At 37.4% G+C, this 22,775-nt stretch overlaps 1 protein-coding gene across 11 annotated transcripts in view; it reads left to right on the top strand.

The window, feature by feature from the left end:
- Nucleotides 1–22,775, top strand: part of LOC134226251 (nephrin) — a 1,334,188-nt gene that overhangs the window by 1,297,009 nt on the left and 14,404 nt on the right. For 4 of the 11 annotated variants that reach the window (XM_062706895.1, XM_062706896.1, XM_062706894.1 and 1 more), the window contains 3 exons: nt 19,598–19,743; nt 19,818–19,932; nt 20,027–20,211. In XM_062706895.1, coding sequence (XP_062562879.1) covers nt 19,598–19,743; nt 19,818–19,932; nt 20,027–20,211 — 446 coding nt within the window. Of the gene's footprint in view, nt 1–18,750; nt 18,898–19,597; nt 19,744–19,817; nt 19,933–20,026; nt 20,212–22,775 lie in introns of all 11 variants that reach the window. The other 7 variants (XM_062706904.1, XM_062706903.1, XM_062706905.1 and 4 more) reach the window with 7 other exon arrangements.

Raw genomic sequence — 22,775 nt, 5'->3', positions numbered from 1 at the left:
ACCTTTTGAACGAACGAGAAAGGCACCATCACCGCTAGGTGGATTAATCTGGGTTTTGTAATTATTTTCAACCATCTCTTTGTAATTTACACTTATCAAAACGCCAAGTATTTTTAACTCCTTTTTCTCGGTGATGAGCTGAGATCCTAACTTGCAATTGGTGAATCTTAGATAGCCAGATTTTTTGAAATTAAGCTTAATGTCCGCAAATATTGAAAAATTCTGAATAACTTCCTTTATGGCATCAAACTCACTATCAGAGCGTATTATAAGAGTCAGATCGCCTGCAAAAGCCAAAACTCTGACAAAACGATAAGAGATTAAAATTTCTGAAATTTTTCTGCTTAAATGTCTGATAAGCGGCTCAATGTATAAAATAAACAGTAACATAGACGAAGGACATCCTTGTCGAACCGATCTTCCAATTTTCAACGACGGCGTTAAAGAGCCGTTAACGAGTATTCGTGAAAATGCCTTACTATATAGTTGTTTAATACACTCACTCAATTGTTCAGGTAATTGAAACTTCCTTAAGGTTTCCCATAATCGTTTATGACAGACTGTGTCAAAAGCTTTCTCGAGATCTAGAGTTAGCAGAGCAAACTTAAACTTCTTTGACTGCTGTGCTTTACTTACAAGAGTTCGAATAACATCGAGGTTATTAGTGCAACTCTTATTTTTATTACCGGCTGTTTGTCCTTCTTCAATTATGTCTCCTAGATATGTTTTTATACGATTCGCAATAGTTTTACTGAACAGTTTGTAGTCAGTGTTTAAAAGACTGATAGGTCTGTAGTTATTCAGGTCATGTTTGCCCCCCATCCTTTGGAATCAATGTAACAATTCCACTAGAGACATTTTCAATTGGAATAAAAGTTCCGGATAGAATACCGTTGAACAATTTAAGCAAATCTTCTTTGAGCAGAAGAAAATGGGCATGACCCAAGTAACATTTTGAATTCTATTTGGATTTATTCAAGTTTTATTGCAGTTTTATCAAGGATTCGCATAAACTGTAGAGTTTTATGATAGTTTTCATCTAGTCCAAGTTGCCTCAAAGCTAATTTCTCTTATAATAGTTTTATGATATGCTCCAGGTCCATCTTAAGCTGTTTATTTTGATAAATTATGCAGCAAGAGCACTATATCCCAATTGAAACCAAATAGTTTTGAGAAAGTTTTATGGTACTCTTCATTAAGAAAGAACGATCTTGAAAATGCCATTATAAAACTTCCTTAAAACTAAGTGGTTTTGAGTGGGAGAAAGTGCTCTTGTTGAAGAATACATCAAAACAAACAAAACATAATGTCAAATTGGACGCAAACAAGTGTATAAATTAAAAACAAGTGGATCAAAGACAAAAATAATGTAAATTTATCCCATATATGGAAACTCCATTTGCGCAAGCATCTGCTTTTTTCTTTCTATCGGATCAAATTTACCACCAGCTGCATCAGCTGTCTTGATCTTCCAATACCAGGTAGATTTCATATGATCGATCAATTTTCTTTAAAATACCTTTTCTCGATTTTTTGGGCGTTCGTAATCATAACCAACTGGGTACAATACACAAGCGAATTTCTCCAGTTTTCAACGAACGGTTGAGCTACGCAACAAATACTGGCAAGTTAAGTAGATTTTTGAAATCTTTAACATATTGTTGCAAAATCGCGACCAAAAATCATTATCGAACTATCAACTCTACTCGTTATTCGAAACTGGTTCATTTTTAATAAAAAAGTATTAACCACTTACTTTTTGATTAAAAATAACCCTATAGATGTTTAACTGACAGGTAAACAAATAAGTTATATGCATTTCTTTTTCAGTTGACTTGCATGTTATTATATGACAATATTCGCAAAACGGATGATTTCGGCTCAATCTCAATCAATCAATCAAACCATCACAAACATGGAAATCAAAACATTTTGCGCTTTAATTATTTGTTCTCGATTGTTATTGATATAGATAGATAGGTATTATGAACCCGAGGAGCAGTAACCCTATTGAGTTTTCATTTAATTCAGCATTTTGTGCAGATATTTAGTTTAGTTAATATTTAACGGCGAACTCTTTCCAAATGAACGACTTGTTTTCGTTGGAATTGTAAACAACATGTTATAATGAAAGCACCAAACTTATAACGCTCTTCAATAAAACTTCTTAGTTTTGACCAGTACTAGTTAGTTTTATTCAAGACAAACTAAGCTTCGTCAAGATTGCGATAAATCTAGTTCAATTTATCATGCTCCTGCATAAACCTAACAGGTTTTGTATGAGATAAAGTGGTTTTATTCCAATCTTATGATGGTTTTCGATAAAACTATTGAAATCATGGCGGATTATCGTCTGCGTCAAATTTCTTGATGGAAGCCATTTCTATATGAACGATGAAAATTATTTGTTTTAATTTTACATGCATGAGTCATTTCATAGATTGGGGCATAAAACAAATATTGTTACATCTGCGAAATAAAAAGTAGAGCAAAATTTATTTTTTTGGGAATGTACAATTTTTTAAATAAAAATAATTTTCCATTCAATAGGCGCATTCAATATTTGTTACATTTATTCGGAAAAGCATCGACAAAGTGGTTGTGGCATGTGGAATTACACGATCATAATGCAATTAAGTTTCAATTTATCAACGTATCCATAATAATTTTCATCATTATGAGATACTGTTCGATTTGGTTCAGACAAAATTCAATATAAACAAGTATGAACATCAGCGGATCTAGATAACGAAAACACATGCTGTCAAATTCCTTAGTAATCCTAAAAAAGTTTTATGCTTATCTTTCATGCCATCATAAGCTCACTCACATGGTCTTGAACACCTTCTCAAGAGTGGGCCTCTTTCGTCTTATAGTGGTTTTATAGCTGTCTTGAAGCAAGCTTGTAGGACAATTGGCTTTAAATGTGGTTTTAAGGCACAAGTCTAGAAGTGTGCTTCAAGTGCATCATAAAATTAATTTTGCTACTTGGGGATAGAACTCATAGGTGACGGGGTGACTCATCGGGTCCAGGGGATTTTTTTGTTGCACTATTTTTGATAATGTCGAAAAGTTCCTTCTCATTTATCGGAGTTATTAGAGCTGCCTTATATTCGTCACATAGTGATTTTTGAATAGAAGATAGCATTGAAAAGGTATTATCACCAGTTCCATGTTCAGCAAAAAACTTTTTGTAATAATCAAACACTTTTTGTTTGGCTTCTGTTGGATCACATAATAAACCATTACTGTTTTTCAATTGCACACGGTTATAGCAGTTATGCATTTTGATAACTCTAGAGACTCGATATATGCCCATTTTCCCAGCTTCAAACATAGTATTTGGTTGCAAATTTGAACAAATAGATTAAAGCCGCTGGTTCTCAGCTTCGACTATATTCGATTCAACTTCTAACATTTGGTCGGGGTTCAGCCAAACCGCACCGAGCGGCTTTTCGACTGACTTGTGATATTTTGATCGTTCAAGGACAACGGAAATAGTTTCATATCAATTTAAGGATACTTTTACAGTAGGATATGTTCAGTTATGGGGTTGAGGGATATCCGAAACGATTTGCGTTTAATTAAAACTACTAAACGAAACTGTTAGCAGAAAAATCGGTAATTTTTCGTTGGCGCTTGGTGCGATTTGGCTGAACCCCGACCATTTCATCTTGCACGTTTTCGTTATTAGCCTGTCGCGTTTCTAAGTCTTTGAGTTTTGTGTACCAACCTTATTTTTGTACACGTTTGCGTTGACAGCAATCATAGTGTTTTGAGTTGTAAATCTGTTTAATCTTGTTTTTAACGTCAAAACTCCACCACTCCGCGAAATTATTCACATATTTTTTCCTAGTCCGTAAACTTCTATAAACTTCTAAAAATTCTTGAGAAATTTCAACATTTTGAAGTAGATGGTTTTTTATTTTCCAATAATTCCGGTCATAAGCAGATCAGATCATGATCAGAATTTACTTTATAACTAAAACATATTGCATGGTGATCTGAGAACGGTATGGCTTTTGTTTCAAAATTGAATATTTGACCTAGAGCATTTCTTGACGCATAGAAGCGATCAATTCGAGATGCGGAATCGTTTCTGAAAAAAGTATACTGTTTCTTTTGCCCTTTGAGTCTGAGCTCAACATCTTTCAATTCAAACAAGCTGGTGAAGGTTTTCAACCCTCGGCAGATGTTTTTGAAGTTCCCTCGACTGTCGTCATCTTCAAGTATACAATTAAAATTACCCCCTATGACGGTATCCAAGACTGCTGGTTTACCCATATGATTAATGGTCTTCAGTCTTCATCTTCAACAATTCATCGCGATCTGCCTTGTATTGAGACCCGGCGTGTCCATACACATTCATGAAATTTATGTTGTCTGCTACGATCGATGTTATTCTACCGGAAGGACACTTCAAGCAGTCACGTGTACCAATTGATTGCCTTATCAATATCGCTGTGCCAGAGCTAACACCATCCCTATTCACAAACGCTTTGTGAGACGGTATGAATGAGAAGTCATTAAACGCTACTACCTGCAACAACACTACGTCCAAATCTCGCTTAACTTTTCAAAAGGACCTAAGTAACATTTTTTTCATGAATTAATTTGAATAGCGCAATCAACAGAACAACCTGAAAGCTATTGATTGGAGTATTCAAATTAATTCATGAAAAAAATGTTACTTAGGTCCTTTTGAAAAGTTAAGCGAGAAATCATTGTTTAGGATGAACGCTTTTAACAGAGCCTTCTTGACGTTAATCTTTATTGCATTGATATTAATCGAAGCAATTTTCCTTATAACGTTCATTGTTCATATTCTCGAGATTCCGAAAGCACATCCAATACTCATAGCCATGTTCATCATCAAAATTCAAATCCAAGGGAAAACACACAAAAAAATAACACATTCTAAATCATATCCACAAAATCCCAGCCATTGTCATCATAAAACGTCCAATTCACACTTCATATAACCATAGAATTTCCAATCTCATAACCCATTCACAGCCATTGTCTTCATCCAACTAGTTCGGACTATTGAACATCGAAAAAGCATCCAATGAACACGTTTCACGCACCCAAAGGAGTTAATTTTTGGACTTACGACCGCTGCTCTTAGCAGAAACTGGCACAGTTGCTATTATTTCCAGTGGATCATCATCTTTTTTTTTGCATCCGACTTCTTGTGACCCGACTGAATCCTTCATCCTCAGTCGAAGAACTGTCATGATGTCGTTTCGCCGCGCTACCGGTTTCGTCAACTGCCATACTCAAACCAGCGAGAGACTCCGGTTCCGGCTTGTAAAATGTCATTTGACTAATTTGTTCATAACTTGCTTCGGAAGCCAAATTTACTTCAAAATTTTAGATGCACGCATAACGCTTGAGTAGTGCTATACTTTTGTCCAAAGGTATATTGCTCTAAATATAACATCTGAGGCTAGAGAGTGAAATCTCTCCAAAATGTCTCGTGTCATTTGACATAATGTCATTTGAATGACATTTTGCCTCCCACGCCCCAGATTACATATTTACAGCAATTTCTTGTTAGACAAAGTTGTAGCCACATTTAAGCGCTATAAGTTCGCCATACTTGATAGTTGATAGCTCGTCTGCGTTACCTCTATTCTAGTCGAGCGTTCATGTAGTGTTTACTGCCTCCTTATTCCTGTCACACTCTGTCGACAGTTTTGCAGCGGGTACTAGCACTGTCATTTTACAACCATTTGCATTTGGGTTTGGCATTTTGCTTTTCAGCATTGATGAGTAGCTATTCCGCCCCGAAGTTGACGCAGCCACTGTGGAAGCTATTGGCGACGCACTATCAATAGCCGTTTGGTTCTTCTTCTGGTTGGACGTATTCCGAGGACACTCCGCCTTGAGATGCCCTTCCTCTGCATAGGAAACATTTGTTTTTAACTCCTTCGTAATACACTCTTCCTCGTCGGTTGAGGAAGAAAAGAGTGGGGATATCCTTTTTTATTTCAATATGAATTCCACGAACTCCGGTCGTCAAGTCCAGTTCCAATTGGGCCGGGAACTTCTCCCGTACCATCCGGCCAACTACTCGGAATTTCGACAGTACAGTCGAAACCTCCTGATCTGGCACTTCTGGTGGCAGATCGAAAATCCTGATGTACTTACTGCAACCACCCGCGATGGCCATCTTTACTTCCACTTTATCACCATTCGAGTATTCAAACACGTGACTTTCTTGGTTCTGCATCAATGCGTGCTTCATCGTTTGTTCATGAACATGAACTTTATGCATATGCAGCGTTCTTCCGAGATTTTGTACACACTCTCCATAACGAACTTGTCGGCATCGAAAGCTTTGACAAACCGCGCAATTTCAACAACACTTGGCCCTGGGAATCAGCGCCATCAGGGAACCTGAACATTAGTGTGTTCTTCACCAAACCTTCCATCATTGTCTTGGTCTTTGTCCTATTTTGCTTTACAGCACAAAAGCACTTCAATTTTCAACCATAGCCTTTTTGTATAGCTTCCGATCTAACAAAACACGGTCTATTTCTAACGAGATCTGATCGTCAACTGACCTTAATGCCTTCAGAAATTTCTTTGAAAACTCCTTTGAGAATTTCATCGGATTTTTTTTCTTTATAGAAATTCCAAAAGAACTTCAACAGCAATTTTGAAAAGAAGATCTTAATGAATTGTGTATGGTTTTACTAAATGAAATTTCGAAGAAATACCTGGAGCAGCTTCTGAAGGATCTTTTGGAAACTATTAAAAAAATATATTTCCAGAGGTTTCTCCGAACAATTTTCTCAAGGGAATCACTGCAGAAGTATTCGAAGAAAATTTTTGAGGAATTTCTAAAATTTAGAAAATTCCACAAGAATTTAATTACTCCTGAAGAAATTTCCTGAATTTACTCGCGCGAACCTATGTATACTGCCTGCATTTTTCTGGCGCTTGCTTTGTTCGCGAGTACGGGCAGAGCAAAAAACAAAAAGCAGGGCAGTATTTTGTTCGCGAGTAAAAATCACGGTTGCGAGTATTTGTGGTTACTTCGAATACAATGAATAAAGTTCACTTGAGATAAACATAATAACAATAAACAATTTTTTTTTCCTCGAACATCCGTGAGAAACATGTTACAAGGTTGTTTTATGACATTTTCCAAATTAACCCGAATGACTCGCGAAGCTTCACGAACGTGTTTTGTTTTTTTTTCTCTGTGAGTAGTAGGTAGTAGAGATGGTCGGGTTTCGGGTTTACAAACCCGAAAACCGACCCAAACCCGAACTCGACGGGCTGGGTCGGGTTCGGGTTTGGAAAGTTAGAAAAATGTCGGGTTCGGATCGGGTACGGGCTTGTGAGATGAAAAAATGTCGGGTCTGGGTCGGGTACGAGTTTGAGAAATAAAGTAATGAATATTTTTTTATTCGTTTCTGGTAATTTTAAGGCTTGTTCGTTGTTTGGGCTTACACCTTTTTGGGTTTAAAGAGAAATATAAAATATCTAGTTTGAGTCATCGGCCCAAAATTTAGTTCGGGTTCAAATAAATTAATTAATTCGGGTTCTGGTCGAATACGGGCTTACGACTGCAAAAATTTTCGGTTGCAGGTCGGTTTCGGGTTTGATAAGATTTTTCATTCCGGGTTCGGGTCGGGTCCGGCTTTGAAAGGAATTTCTAAATCGGCTTCGGGTCGGACTCGGGTTTATAAAATGTGAAACCCGACCATCTCTAGTTGGTAGGCAAGAAAAAAGCAAAACAAGTGCCTACTTCTCGCTTTGTGAGCAAGGTTCACAGATTTCCACCACTGGTGAATAGCCTTGCTCAGATGGATACCAAACAACGATTATAGGGCACTGTACGCGCGGGTTGCCAGGAAAAATTCTTCTTATTGACGTTTACTGGCATTGTTGTTTATAATTTGGACTTGGAGAAATTTAATCAAATTTCAATGAAGGTGTGATTGAAAAAGAGCACCATATATCGCACACATTTTGCTCGTTGCATAACGAATCGTGTATAGACATGTGGTTATCGTTAGGGCCTCTCGTTTGCGACGTCATTGGTTCGAAGCTGGTCTGAGCTAATTCATATTTTTAGTTTCTGGTATCCTTAAGGCAATTCTCTGGATTTCGGAATTCTATCTTTCCGGAAGCTTACAGTATTTATGAAAGACTAAGATTCTTGGGGCTCTGATTTTGGTAAAGACTAATTTGCTACTTCGTAGTGGTATTTGATTGAATTTAAAATGAAGCTTTGATTTATAACTTGTGCGGTAATAATTCCTTCTACTCTTCCAGTTTTGCATTTTCTGGAGCGATTTTGAAGATTTTTCACTGTTTCAACTATTTAGAATGCCTGTATAATAGATTAAATGTATCTGAGGGCAAGATAACCAAATTACATGAGACCTTTTTCAATGATTTTATTATCCGACCTCCAGGCTGTCGGTAAGATCTATGACCCATTCTCACCCCGATGAAGGTACTACCAACACCAGGCACCAGCTTTTTTGGCGTTATCGATAAACTGATAATTTGGTGTCAGTAGCTAAAACTTGTTATTTACTAGAGAAACGATAATTCCGTTAGAACTGTCTCTTGACTTGACAATTATTCTATAACAATAAATTGTTTGATTCGGAAATTTCTCCAGCAACTCAATGGGACACTTTTTCAGGTTTTTTTTAGGAAATTCCTCTAGATATTCCATTTAGAATTATCTTTTCAATTTTCTTCGTGATTTCTTCCATAAATTCTTATGGAACTTGCTCCAGAGTTGCTGATGAATCTCCTTCAGGAGTTTTCATGACAATTCCTCCAGAATTTCTTAAGGAATTACTTCAGAAGTTCCTAAAAAAAAAATTGGGTGCCTTCTCAAATTTTGTCGGAAATTGATCAAAACCTTTATTTGATTATTTCTCCAGAAATTCTTTCGAGAATACCTTCCAAAAATTCCTTTACGAATTCCTTCAGAAATTCCCCCAGATGTTGCTTATGAACTTATCTCCGACGAATTTAGTACAATTCCATTTAATTCAACCACGTTGTATTCCATTACAGATACGTATTTTGACCTCAACTGTAAGGCCGTCTTCAGTGTCTCGTACTTCATTCGATTGAGTCGAGTGACAATGACAGTGAAAACATTCCACAAAAAAGAGGTTAAATACCTCGTAGATTGCTTCAGGAATTTCTCCAGGAATCCTTTCGGAAGATCTTTAGAAAGTTTCTTCAAAAAAATTTCCGAGAATTTTTTGAGAAATTCCTACAACTCCTTTTTTTCCAAAAATTCCTTCACGAACTTATTTTTCATTAAATTCTCAATAAATTCTTCCAAATGTTGGTTTTAAACTTCCCTCAGGAATTGCTTACGAAATTCCTCCGTATGTTCCTCAAGAAATTACTTCGGCAATTTCTACGAATATTCTTCAAGGAACTCTTTCGGAAACTCCTTCAGAAATTGTAAGAGAAATACCTCCTAGAATTTCTTAGGAAACTCATTTAAGGACGCTTCCAGGAATTTATTTGGAAATTCTTTTAGACAAACTCCTGGCATTTCTTTTTTTCCTCAGTTGTTACGAGGAAATTCTTCTAGGAATTTTTCCAGCAGTTCCTCATGGAGTTACTTTTTCAGGAACTAAATTAAAAATTGTTTTAAGAATTCCTTTTGGAATATCTCGAGGAATTCTTTCAAAAAATCCTCCTGAAATTCGAAAATTAATTCACTAACTACAGGAATTGACTCAGGTATTCATACAGAAATCCTTTTGGAAGTTACGTTTGAAATTCCTTTGAAAAAAGCTTCATCTACCATCATACCCCGTCGATAAAAAAAAGTTCGATCCTGCTTGGTGCCGTTAGAAGCCTCCGTGAATAGTTCCCACAAAAATTGATTATTTGCGGAAAAAACGATCAATCGATTTGAAAAATGTCTTGACTTCACAATTATACTGAAACAATGATGTATTTGATTGATTCCCCAGCAACTCCATATAGTATTCTTCCAGGAGTTCTTTTAAATACCTCTAGATAATTCGTTTACAATTATCTTTTCAAATTTATCGCGACTTCCTTCAGAAATTTTTAAGGAACTTGCTCTTGGTGTTGCTTATGAACTTCTTTCAGGGATTTCTTCGAAAATTCCTTCAGAATTTCTATAGGAACTTCGTAAAGAAGTTAATTCGGATGTTCCTCCAACATTTTTTTTATAAACTTCTTCGAATTATTTCGGAAATTGTTCCAGAAATTTATTTGACAGTTCCTCCAGAAATCACTTCGGGAACTCGTTCCAAAAATCCTGCGAAAATCCCATTTAGAATTTCTTCGGAAGCTCCCCCAGATGTTGCTTTTGGACTTTTTCTTTTGTCTTTTGCCAACCGGGTGGACATTTTTGATCATATTATCCGTTTAGCAGACATTTTTGATCATATGACTCGTTAGACCAAATAATATTTTCGGCCAGATGACCTTTTTCGCTCAACGATAATTTCAGCCGAACGTCCTGGAGGTAAACAGCTTCTTCGTATGATGCTTCTAGTATCACAATAAGTGAAGAAATGGGAAGTATTATGAGAAAACAAAAACGATTCGATTTTCGCAACCCCAAACATGTTGTCTAAATCAAATGGGATCTGTACAAAGAGATTCATTTAATATCCCGATAAAAAAAATGGATTTCTCATGGTTATCAATCTCCCTTGGAAATCTGGAGAATGTTCCGTGGAAATTCCGGAAAATTTCTCGTAAAAATTTCAAAAAATTTTACGTGAAATTTAAAAGATTCTCCCGTTAACATAACCCTGAAAAAAGCAAAAGCAAAAAATGCTGAAAAATCTTTGAGAAACGTACTTAATAAAAATGTGTCACGCCGTAACACGCTGCCGCAGGTGACAAAAAATCTGAATTTTGAGACCGGCGCACACCTGTACTTGTGGGAATTTTCCGAGAAGTTCCTAGGAGAATTTGCGGAGAAATATCCGGAGGAATTCCCTGGGGATTTTGTTGACTAATTCTTGCGACAATTTCCATCATTTCCGAAGAAATTTCTGAAAGAAATTTTCAAAGATATTCCTGGAGGAATTACCAGGGGGAGCTTCCGGAGGATTTCCTGGGGTAAAACTGGGGAAATTCCCGAAGAAGAGAGGATTTAGTAGAAAAATGTCCGAATGAATTCCTCAGACAGTTCTGAAATAATTTCTTGGGGAATTTTTTGAGTAGTTGCTATCACTATTTTCCAATGAATTTCTGAGACAATTTCTGAATGAGTTCGTGAGGGAATATATGAAAAAATCCTGGAAGAATAAACTCCTGTGGTAATTCATAAATATATTCCTGAATTTCCAGAAGAACTCCTAGGACAATTTTCAAAACAAGTCCTATGAAAATGTCTGGAAATTAGTTTTTTTGGGAAGCTTCCGTATAAGTTCCTGGAGGAATCCCTTGGCGAATTTCCTTAGGATTCTTTGGAGGAATCCTGGAGAATTTTTGAAGAAGTTTCTGGGACAATTTCCAGGGAAATTTCAGGAAGAAAAGCAGGACGAAGTAGTGGGAAATCTTTCGAGGAGTAATAAGCTCACGCCAATCCATGCCCGTGCCGATTGCAAAAATAATTGTCAACCAATTTTTAAATCGTCGCACAGATCTACGTAGCCTGGATATTATCACGCCATCGCTCGAAATATGGTGGGATTCGTATCCATGCGGTTAAAGACTTAAATCGGGTATGCACGTAATGTGCTGTGGATACTTACTTGTTACTTGATAGGCTACAGCTCTTCGATGAACCTACGCCGAATAGAATATCCTTCTCCAGTGGACTCGATCCTGGGCCAATCGCTTCCAGTCGCCCTGAACATTGAGCGCCCTCAGGTCCTGCGGCCTCTTTCGGGTTCTCAACTAAATATTATCTTCGCTTAACGTTCTTCCGGCATACGAACAACGTGAAAGTGCTGTGGAATGTGCGTTCAATTCCCGCCATAGTGAACAGGAACTTTTCGTAACGCAGAAATTTCCCACTGGATGTTGTGTAAATGTCCTGTCTGCTGTTAATGTCTAACAACCTTTGGTTGAAAAAGGTGACCCCGTTAAAAAAAATCCGGCACACAGTTCTATTTTTGATCCCATGATCAATATCAGACACCCGACGGAGCGTGTTTCACAGCCCGCAAACTAAACAAATCTGCCATCACCCAAAAAAAGCAGCCCTGAATAATGTGCAACGGGTTGTGCTGCAGCCGGACCGGAAGTTCGCTGTCATCGTTACACCCACCCGGCCGACTGACAAGCGGATGGAAAATTAAACAAAAGCGAAAAATTACTGCCTTCAACAAGCCATTACTTGTGCTCCAAATGGTTGACTAGTGGATGAAATGAGCGGGAAATAAACTTCGTGTACCGACAAGGCTTTGCGTGCGAGGGGAGCCAGCAGCGGGGGCAAAACGGTCGGACGAGACGTGGCAAATAGTTTCCAATTAAATTTTGCTCGGAATGTCGGAATGTCTTGTACTTGGGCGTCGCTGGGATGGTTCGCCCGCCATCGTGGGGCTTGAGGCAGCGCCACCGTCTACCGGGGATATGGAATGCCAATAATAGTAATAATACTGCTGCGCTGATGTCGACTGTTGCTGATTGTCGTCCAGCCAAGCCAAGTCGCCACCCGCGCACTTGGTCAGCCTTCGCCGCCCGGTCGGATGGGGACCACAACGACCGAAAGAAAAACGACCAGAGGTCACATGCAATGGTCCTCGCCGAAGTGGGGTGCGGGTCAGGGTGATGATGTTTCGGTTTTTGCCGGCAAAGTGAAACATTTTTATGAGCAGAGAATGTAAGGCGATCGAGTGGAAGTGCAATGTCAATAAGTGGAAAATTTGATAAAGCAAATTGAATTGAGCGGAAAAATGTGACACGAAGTGATGTGTCTTGGATGGTCAGCAATTAAAAATAATCGCCGTTTTGATTACTTGCTATGTTGGATATATAAAATTGGTAAAATGTGTTTTAGCACTGCTGAGATTGTCGGACCAAGAATCTTGCTAACACAAGTTCACGGTCATATGAAAAATGGTAAAGAAGAAACTTTAATGAAAACCTTTAAATAACAATCGATTCAAAACCGTGAAGCCATTCAGGTCCAGTCTATTTTCCTGACTCAAACAGCTTTTTGTGTGAATTCATTATTAGCTCTGCTGCTGTAACGAAAAAGTTATTCCTGCGAACACACAAACCAATCAACCGGTCGAGCAGATAATTAAAAATGATCGCGGCTTTCATTATTTGCCGCATGAAATTTCTCAGGAAACAAAGCATTTTCATTTTGAATAGCAAAAACCGCAAAACCGAACTTGGTGTTGAACAGGTTACGTACTTCATCTCGTAACAATTTCGATCCTGCCAATTAAAACTATAGGAGCGCTAGAGTTTTGGTATTAGCAAAAAAAATGGTTCTGTTCGTTTATCACAACCGAGTGGGCCTAAGGCAAAAAGCGTGAACGTAATGGGGCAAACAACATAACAAATGGTTACATTAACATCGATTTTGTTTTTTGGGCTTTGGAGGAAGTGGAATATTATGAGCCGCTGTGTTCTGTTGCTGGATGGTGACCATTGGCGTAACCAGACAACAAGACTAATAAGAATTGGAATTAATTATGGCAATGCCTCAACGAAAAAGGTTGAATGTTTGCAGAATGGATTTACTGATGTGAACTAAATGAATAGCAACTTTACTTAATATTATGAACTTCCAGCTTCCAGTGTTTAATAACAATTTAGACTCGTAAATTCTACAAAAATCATCCAATTGTCTATTTTGTTTGTCCAAATGTAAACTTTGGCGACGAGACTCTGTTCTTCACAAAAATTCTCTTCAAATTATCTTTATTCGAAAGATTCGGCTTGTCTTACAAGTTTCGCTGGTTTGTCTTTTCATTTCAAATTTCTTAACCCCTTTTCAAAACGGTCTTGGGTTGGGTATTGCTTGGACTGTTTCTTAATTAGTTCACTCTCGAATGATGAGCAGAGTCAACTAAAAAAAATTACGCCTGGTATCGCAACCCGATACACATGAGATCAAACTAATGCCAGAAGCCGGCTCACCAACTTATGATAAACTGCCTTGTCCTTCTTTAATTTTACGGTAATCGGCAAATTGCTTTTTCTTCTTTCTAAATCATTATTTCTTCTTTCTGGTGCATCTTCTTCTTTCTTTTCCTTTTTTTCTTCTTTATTATATTATTTTTCATTCGCTCATTCTATCTTCTTTCCCTAATTTTTTGCTTTCTTCCTTTATTCGACTTTTTTCCTTTCATTTATATTTTTTTCTTTCTTCATTATCTTTTCTGTTTTTATTTAAATCAGGAAAAATTAACAACAGATTAATGTAATACTTCGAAATTAATGTGAATTGGTGTAAATAATTGAAATTATGTCCGTGAAGTGTTTCTCTAGTGATCCGATTTTATCACTCCCAGATTTTGTTTACCCCCGATTTTATCACACTTTTGATCCGATTTTGACACTTTAAAAAAATGGAAAATTTTAGTCATAAGAAAATTATTTTGAGCTTTTTAGTGGAATGTTTTCACCTGTCATAAGACGAGTTTAAACAATCCCATTGAATTCCACCACTTAATTGTATCCTGACAGATACGTATTTCGACCTCAACTGACTTAATAAGGCCGTCTTCAAGACACTGAAGACGGCCTTACTGTTGAGGTCGAAATACGTATCTGTCAGGATACAATTAAGTGGTGGAATTCAATGGGATTGTTTAAACTCGTCTTATGACAGGTGAAATTTTAGTCGTTTTTTTGTTTACGTAAATAATAACGCAAACAACAATGATTTTCACGAAATAACTTCCACTGTCTGCGATTTATTATGAATCTTTTCTGAGTGCCTGTCAAGAATTTCGAACGCCTTTTTGACAAGGAATAACGGGTATCGTTCACGTATTTTAACTTCTAAAAGAAACTGATTCATGTTTCTCAAATAAAATTGAGCTTGAGCTTGAGCTTGAGCTTGATTGACTGCTCGTAGTTGCTACTCCATTATGACCAGATCAGCTGTTCTTGCACAGGGAACCAACAGATGTTTGCTTGGGACTACCACACATCTTCAATGTACAAGTACTGGTGATCTCATTTGTTAGGTCATACTGGCGCCTGCCACGTCAGAATGCAAGTCAATGTAGGGAAGGGGGAGGAAATGATGATGCAATCGCTCGCCCACTGCAAGCCGAATATACCTCTGCACTTGCCACGAGTTCATGCGGAATTTGTTGGAATTTCTGGGTTAGGTTGGAGAGGCAGAGGTCCGTCTTGGTTAACGAGCTGCCAATGTGATAGATAGGAGAAGGTAACTGATGGAATTTCTAATTGGATGTAGGAAACGAGCTCTATAGTCCATTTCCAATTCTAGCAGATTACTGTTAGAATACTCAAGTTGAAGGTATAGGAATAAAAATGGAAACGGTATGAAAGTCCATTTCCAGTTCTAGCGATTGCTAGAACATGAGAAATATAGAGGAAGATACAAAGTAGGAGAATGGAACGGACCTGGGATTGAACCCACGACCTCCTGCGTATGAGGCAGAAGCAGTATATGACTACCAAGCCCGCTTAGATTCATGTTTCTCAAATAAAATTAAAAAAATTAAAATATTTTTTTCCGATTATGTTACATTCCCTATTTTATCACCCCAGAATCATTCGGCCGAATAGGTCATTTGGCCGAATAGAACATTTGACTGAATAAGACATTTGGCCGAACAAGACAGACAGACAAACTCTCACTACTCACTTCGCGCTTCTTACTTTTTACAGTGAGAAGTGAGACGTCTCACTACTCATTTCTCATTCCTAACTGCTCACTGTGAAAAGTGAGAAGTGAGTAGTGAGACGACTTTCTCACTTCTCACTGTGAAGTGAGAATCTCACTCCTCACTTCTCACTTTTCACAGTGAGCAGTGAGAAATGAGGAGTGAGAATTGAGACGTCTCACTTCTCACTCCTCATTTCTCACTTCTCACTTTCACTGTGAAAAAATGGGTCCTATTCGGCCAAATGTCCTATGCGTCCAAATGTCCTATGCGGTCAAATGACCTATTAGGCCGAATAATCCGCTCAGCCAAATGGATTTCAGCCAGATGGGTTTCGGCCTAATGGTTTGTTCGGCCTAGTGGCATTCGGCCAAATGGGTTTCGGCCAAAGGACTCTCTTCATTCTCCTTTGTTCTCTATCTTGATTTATTTCTCTGTTTTATGTTTTTCTCCTTTGTTATCCTCCTTTACTTTTTATTTCTGAACTATTTTTACTGCTTTTATTGTTACTCTATTAATTATACTGATTTCTTTTATACAAGCCGTACAAGCCAACCTGTCGAACTTCATCTCACCCAAAATTAATTAGTTATCCAACAAAAATTCCAAATCTGTAAAAAAATTGAAACCATGAGGTTGAGCCCCACGGTTCTCCTCTTTCCTTTTTTTCCAATATCTGTCTGAGGTGAACCAGCCAAGGGCTGAAAGCCTCTCAAATAAAGAAAAAAAAATTAGTTATCCAGAAATTTTAGTTTCGTTTGTATGGGAACACCCTCCTCCATAGGGGGAGGGGTCTCGAACCATCCTAAGAGCCTCCCCGACCTCAAAAACCCCTGCATACAAATATTTTATTTATATTTTTGTTTCTTCCGTTTTCTTCTTCCTTTTTTCTATCTTCAATTTTCTCTCCAATTTTTATTTCTTTTAACTTTCTTCTAACATCTTTTTTTCGTCTTTCTTCTTATTTCGTTCTTTTTACTTCTTTTTTCTTTCTTCTTCCATCGCTCTGTTTTCTTTTATCTTCTTTAACGTCGTTTTATTTCTTCATTTGTTCCATCGTCCATTATCTTTCTATATTCGTATTCATTCTTATTTTCTTTCTTTTTCTTGTTCCTTGTTCTTTATTTTTCATTCTTTCTCCTCGCTTTCATTCTTCTTTTCGTTATATTAGTTTATTTTTTTAAACCACAAATTATTGCCTATTCCCATTTTAATATTTTATGTTTTGTTCTTAATTCTTAATTTTTTTTTCTTCGCTCTTCGTCAAACAAAAATAAATTAGCACTTTTTAAAGCAAAAATTGCAATTATAAAAAAAGAAATCTCGTTAAAGCAATCAAAATGTTCCATGGAAAAAAAAAACAAAATTTCCATAAATAAAATAATATTAGCAATAAACAATTACAAAATTTCCCACAGAATGATTTTTTATTTCCACAAAAAAATAAAAACTTTCCACGAAGGATTCAATAAAGAGCAATAAAAAATGTGGAACTTTCCATAAAGAAATACAGAAAAGCAATAAAACTGAGCTTATTTTCATAGAAGACCCCTTCTTTAAAAGCGATTGAAGCTCATAGAAATTTTATTGCTTGTTTGTAATTTTTTATGGAAATTTTCTTATTTTTTTTATTTCTCTTTATTGATTAAATTTAGTCTGAAAAAAAATTGTGAAATATTTTGTAATTGTTAATTGCCAATATTGATTCATTAATAGAAATTTTGTATGAATTTTATTTTGAGCGGAAGATTTTAATTTTTTTATGGAAAATTCAATTTTTAATTTAAAAAATTCTAATTCTTGTTGTGGTTTGTGGAAAATTCCTTATTGTTTATGGAGTTTTGCATTATTTGTAAAAAATTTATGTCTATCACACCTTTATTTACTTTTTGGCAATTTCCTAATATTTTGTCGAAAATTTTCAATTCTTCATGTAAATTTTTTTTCTGCAATTTCTCACAGTTACCACTAGTGAGGCTTCCCACTTTTTATTTTTTATCTCACTTTATACCCCTTATTGCCCACTTGAAACAACAAAGAAATCGAAATTGTCGGATGGAGAAGGAAACTTGTTTTTGCTGCGTTCAAAGACGGCAACAGGCAAAACCCAGTTCTGTCAATGAAATACAGTTGTCAAGCATGGATTCTTAAAATGTATATTCCCTTGATTTTCATTCCAATTGACTTAAAATGCGCGAATGTACATTTCTTATTAAATGTGTCATCACCAACATCAATTCGTATTCAACCAAGCGTCTCCTCCATTTAAACGAGACTGACGGGAATCTTGTACTCGCCGTGCGACATAACTTGCGCGGATTTTCCAATTTTGTCTTGTGCTTTTTACAAACCATTCTTTTTAAAAAAAATATTTCTCTGATTTTTGTCGTCAGATTGAATGTCATCAACTGGCAATACAATTGCCATTCATTTGTAATCGATTACACTTTAGTCACTCAACTGCCGGTTATTCATTGATTCCAATAAACTGCATAATTTTGTAAATATAATTACCTCTATCGTTTTCTGAAGTATTTTTCGTTAATTGGCCATTGTCTGTCCAATCGTATATTCAGCCCATCGCAAACATCCAATTCCAAGGAACTCATCTTCCTGCTTTTCCCAACAAGCGAATTAAAAAACAATTCCATTCTTCAACATTATTCCCATCCCCTCCACTCCGCATCCGCCGCAACATTTCATTTAAATTTAATTTATTGCATTTTTTTATTTTTATTTACTTTCATGTTTTCGTTTCGCTACTTCGGCGTCCAACGGCACTGTTTGGGCTGTTCAACAACGACGACAACAACAACAACAATTTCCACCACATTCAATTTGCCTTCGACGGACACGGGAAATTGCCGGATCAAATGCAAACACACTGACACACACACACCCACATTCACACAATCGTCCACGACGAACATGAACTCAGCAGGGCCCGAACCGATGCCATCGGAGCTGGCCGAAAAGGCGGAACTGCCGAGTTTCGTCATTTTCTGCATCGCTCTGGCCGGACTCTGTCTGCTGGTCGTGAACGCCGGCCTGGTGGCATGGTTCATAATCAAGAAGCGCGCGAAAGGTAAATTGTGTTATGATTTCGCTAATTTTGATTTGTTTTCTCCTTCCATTCATCTGGGGTTTTTCAGTTACATTTTTTATTTGTATAGGAAAAATGTTTACGTTAGCCATTGTTTGTTGCTTCTTTTATTTTTTCCTTAAAAGCTATAAAAATTGTGGGAGCTAGGGATCCCATCACATCATTTAGAAGCGATTACTAGAACTCTGTTTTTGTTTTTTTGTTCCAATATTCTAATTAAGATACATATAAATAAACATTCTATTACGATTAGCCACGATCACGACAGCACACATAAGTTGCTGGCATCTGGCACTGACTTTAGCTTTCCACATTTTCTTCCATTTTATGGCGGACGCAGTGCTAATCGTGTCATAAATAGAGACGACTTACGGCCTGGAAACGAAGTTGTCCTTTAAATAACGACTCCACGTTTCGGCTGTCCATTAGGGGGCTCTTTATTCCGGAAAATTAATTTAGCTCCATGCCCAACAGCCACGGTTAACGCACTGCCTCCCATCGCCAGGCCTTACATAATTAACGCTAATCGAGTTCAAAGACAGACGCTGCGAGCAAATCATGTCAGGGCCTTTTATCATACATTTATTCAGATGTTCATCTCTAATTTCAGCGGTACATTAAAACTCATATCATATTTTCCTCTTCTTCATTCTCTGTCGTTCCGAAAACCCAAAAAATTCAGATTCATCCAATCAGAACAGCAAATCCGCCACCATTGAAATGTACGCCCCAAGCTCATACAATGACACCGTTACAGGCGAAACGCTGTCCAGCGTGTCGGAGAAGAGCGACTCCTACTCGAATGACGGAAGTCAACCGGACTACATGGTAAGAATCACCCTTTGCTTAAAATAAAAGCTTATTACGAAGCGAACTAACCTAACTTACGGTCTCCCTTTCAGGATGAAACCCGAAAGAAAGCTGCCTCCACTTATCTAGTGGAGAACGCGGATATGCCACCGCCACGCTATCAGAAGGACGGTACACTGCCACACTATCCGAACAATATCAACGCAGGTGAGTGTGTGTGTCCCGGCTAAGAGCTTCCTCTCGCCAGCGAAAATATCCAGTCCTGCGCACTGCTAACTTCCCTTTTCGAATTGTATTGCAGCTCACACGCGAACTTTACCTCACCCGCGGCACAACAACGTCGTGTACGAACAGCGTAGCCGGGACGACCAGCTGATAGGAAAGAACAATTACGTGGCGGCGCCATCTCCGGGGCCGCCGATGGACGGGTCGTACTACAATATGAACAGCGACCGGTACCTGTCCTATCCGCCGATGGTAAGTGGGGTTAGTATGTTTTATGATATTATGTTTTCTAAATTGCAAGAAAAATGCAAACAAACAAACACAGCTTTTGAAGAGATCAAAATGCATCTATTGATAGCTTGCTAAATTCTTGAAACAGTCTGCCATGGCTTGAAAATTTGCTGGAGCGACTGTTATTTTAATTTTTGGTAAAAGGCCTTTCACAAATTACGTAACGCTGGGGTCAGGCCGAGTGTTACGATCCATTCAAAAAAAATAAACCTTTCATACAAAAAGTGTTACGAAGGGGAGGGTTGGGGTCCAAAATCATCAAATTCAGCGTTACGTGCTTTTAGAAAGAACTCTTAGGTTTATTGGCTAATGAGTCTTTATCAAAATAACGATGATTAAATTTTTATCCAACGTTTCGCTCCATATGAAAACTTCTTCTTGGATTCAATTTGTTAAATACCGTTACAAATTTCGACCAGTCCGAGGTCTCATATACTTACAATAAATCACCGATTTATGATACCAATGACATAAGTCGGATTAATAGTCTTTTAAAAAAAATTATACAATCTCACAAAATTAATCCTATTCTGGATAATGGAACTAACAAATGCCAGAACAGTTCAAGGGTTCACGAAATCAATCGTTTCACTTTCTCGATAGGTATACTAAAAACAAAATAAGAATAATTTTGCACTAGCATTATTTCGAAAAATTTACATAAACGAAAAAACAGAACAAACTATTTATACCGGCGAGATGCCACCACTTCCAAAAGAATCCTTTTAAGGACAATCCTCACGGAACCCAAATTTAAAAGTTTTCGCGTTTTCAAGGGCACACCACTCAATACGGAAGCAACGCACAACTGTCAATCTTATTATTCCACGCATGCTGCGACGCAGCAAAGCTAAAATAATAAAATGACAATTGTGAGTTGCTTCCGTGTTGAGTGACGCGAGAACTTTTAAATTTGGATTTCATGCGGATTGTCCTTAAACTGTACGGAAGCTTTCAGCGTTTTTATTATTCACTTTAATATAAAATTAATTAAAATACTAAAATAAGAATAGAAGGGTAATCAAAAAGCTCAAAACCATCACTCATAAGTATCAGCAAGAAAATTTTAAAGTAGAATACAGTGCGGTAGATCTTCCATCGTAACACACCGCGTCAAAGTGATCTTCCTGGCGATGCGACTGTTGCCGTCGCTGGTATGGAAGCGCAAATGGCATATTGCATTCAGCGACCCAGCCATAAAATCGCGGTGAGACTCACCCAGCGGCAGTCGCGGGTGGAACTTTTATTTTTCGAAACAACTAACGATTTTGCGAATTGGCAGCACTAATAAATGTATCATGCGTCTCCATGTCATGATTTTTTAATGCTGAGAACAGACAGAAGTTTGCGTCAGGCATTGCAAATGATCCCAACTTTAGATTTTCTATGCTGAAATGATGAGATATTGATCAGTAAACAAAGTGCACCGTTCGTCATAGAGAAATATTGTTTCACAGCTTTAATATTAGCAACGTGAACCTAACACGAGCTGCGTTGGCTATTGGAATCGTCATCAAATGATCAAATGATAATAACTTTTCAGAGAGCCCTTTGATGCAAGGTAGGCTCGTTTGAAAAATGACACTTCAAGAGTGACGCATATTTTATCGCCACGTGTTAGAGTACAAAAGAAAGCATGCTGAGTTCGTAAAGCATCGTCTCGATTCAGCTTGTGCAAAGATAGTAGTGACGACACATGTTTACATTTAAACTGCATGCTTACCTTCGTGCTGAGCCTGCCTTGTTTTTTGTATGCCGTGTGCTTAGATGGTATTACAATGCCTTGTTTTCGTACAGTTTTGTTGTATTCTTCGGAGAAACCCTGGGAATAACTTTCTTGTCATCTTGTACTGTGACATGAATACCACAGCACAGTGGCTAAAATCTTGTTTTAGTTCGTTTAGTTGATAGTACCTTTATTATGTGATTTATCGTAATGGCGTCTTCGAGACACGAGACACGAGACACTTTTTAATTTTTTAATTTTAAATTTTTTTTCATAATAAAGGTACTATTAAATAAACGCACTAAAACACGAATTCAGCCACTGTGCATTGGTTTTAAATACATTTTGAAATGGCTTGAATAAATGTGTATGTTGTTTTAAAAAAAATTGAAAATTTCAGAAGATTTTAAATTTTAGAAATTTAGGAAAACGACTATTTTTGATTCCACATCTTTTTTTTAATTTTTGTTTTTATATACAGTTGGCTCTCTACATCTCGATGTTATATGTCGATGGTTTCCTCGAGCCCTTCCATCTTTATACATTTTGGCTCTCTATCTCGATGTCTTCAGATCATATTTTGTTCAGGATTCACTCTCCTTATGTGGATATTAGACTGGCCCAGGAAACAAAAAGTTGTCTAATTCCACGGGGCACCCCCCAGGATTGTGTCTTTTGGTGAGAAAATCAATCTCTGAAAATTTCAGCTCAATCGCTTGTTGCATAAGCTGGCGCATTTGATTTGAAGTTTGTATGGGGATTTCAGCCAAAATGTATAGGAAAATACACCTCCGTCACTAATTCGATC

Source organism: Armigeres subalbatus, chromosome 3 (genome assembly GCF_024139115.2).
Source record: "Armigeres subalbatus isolate Guangzhou_Male chromosome 3, GZ_Asu_2, whole genome shotgun sequence".
NCBI classification, from domain to species: Eukaryota; Metazoa; Arthropoda; class Insecta; order Diptera; family Culicidae; genus Armigeres; species Armigeres subalbatus.
This window is presented reverse-complemented; position numbering and strand designations above follow the sequence as displayed.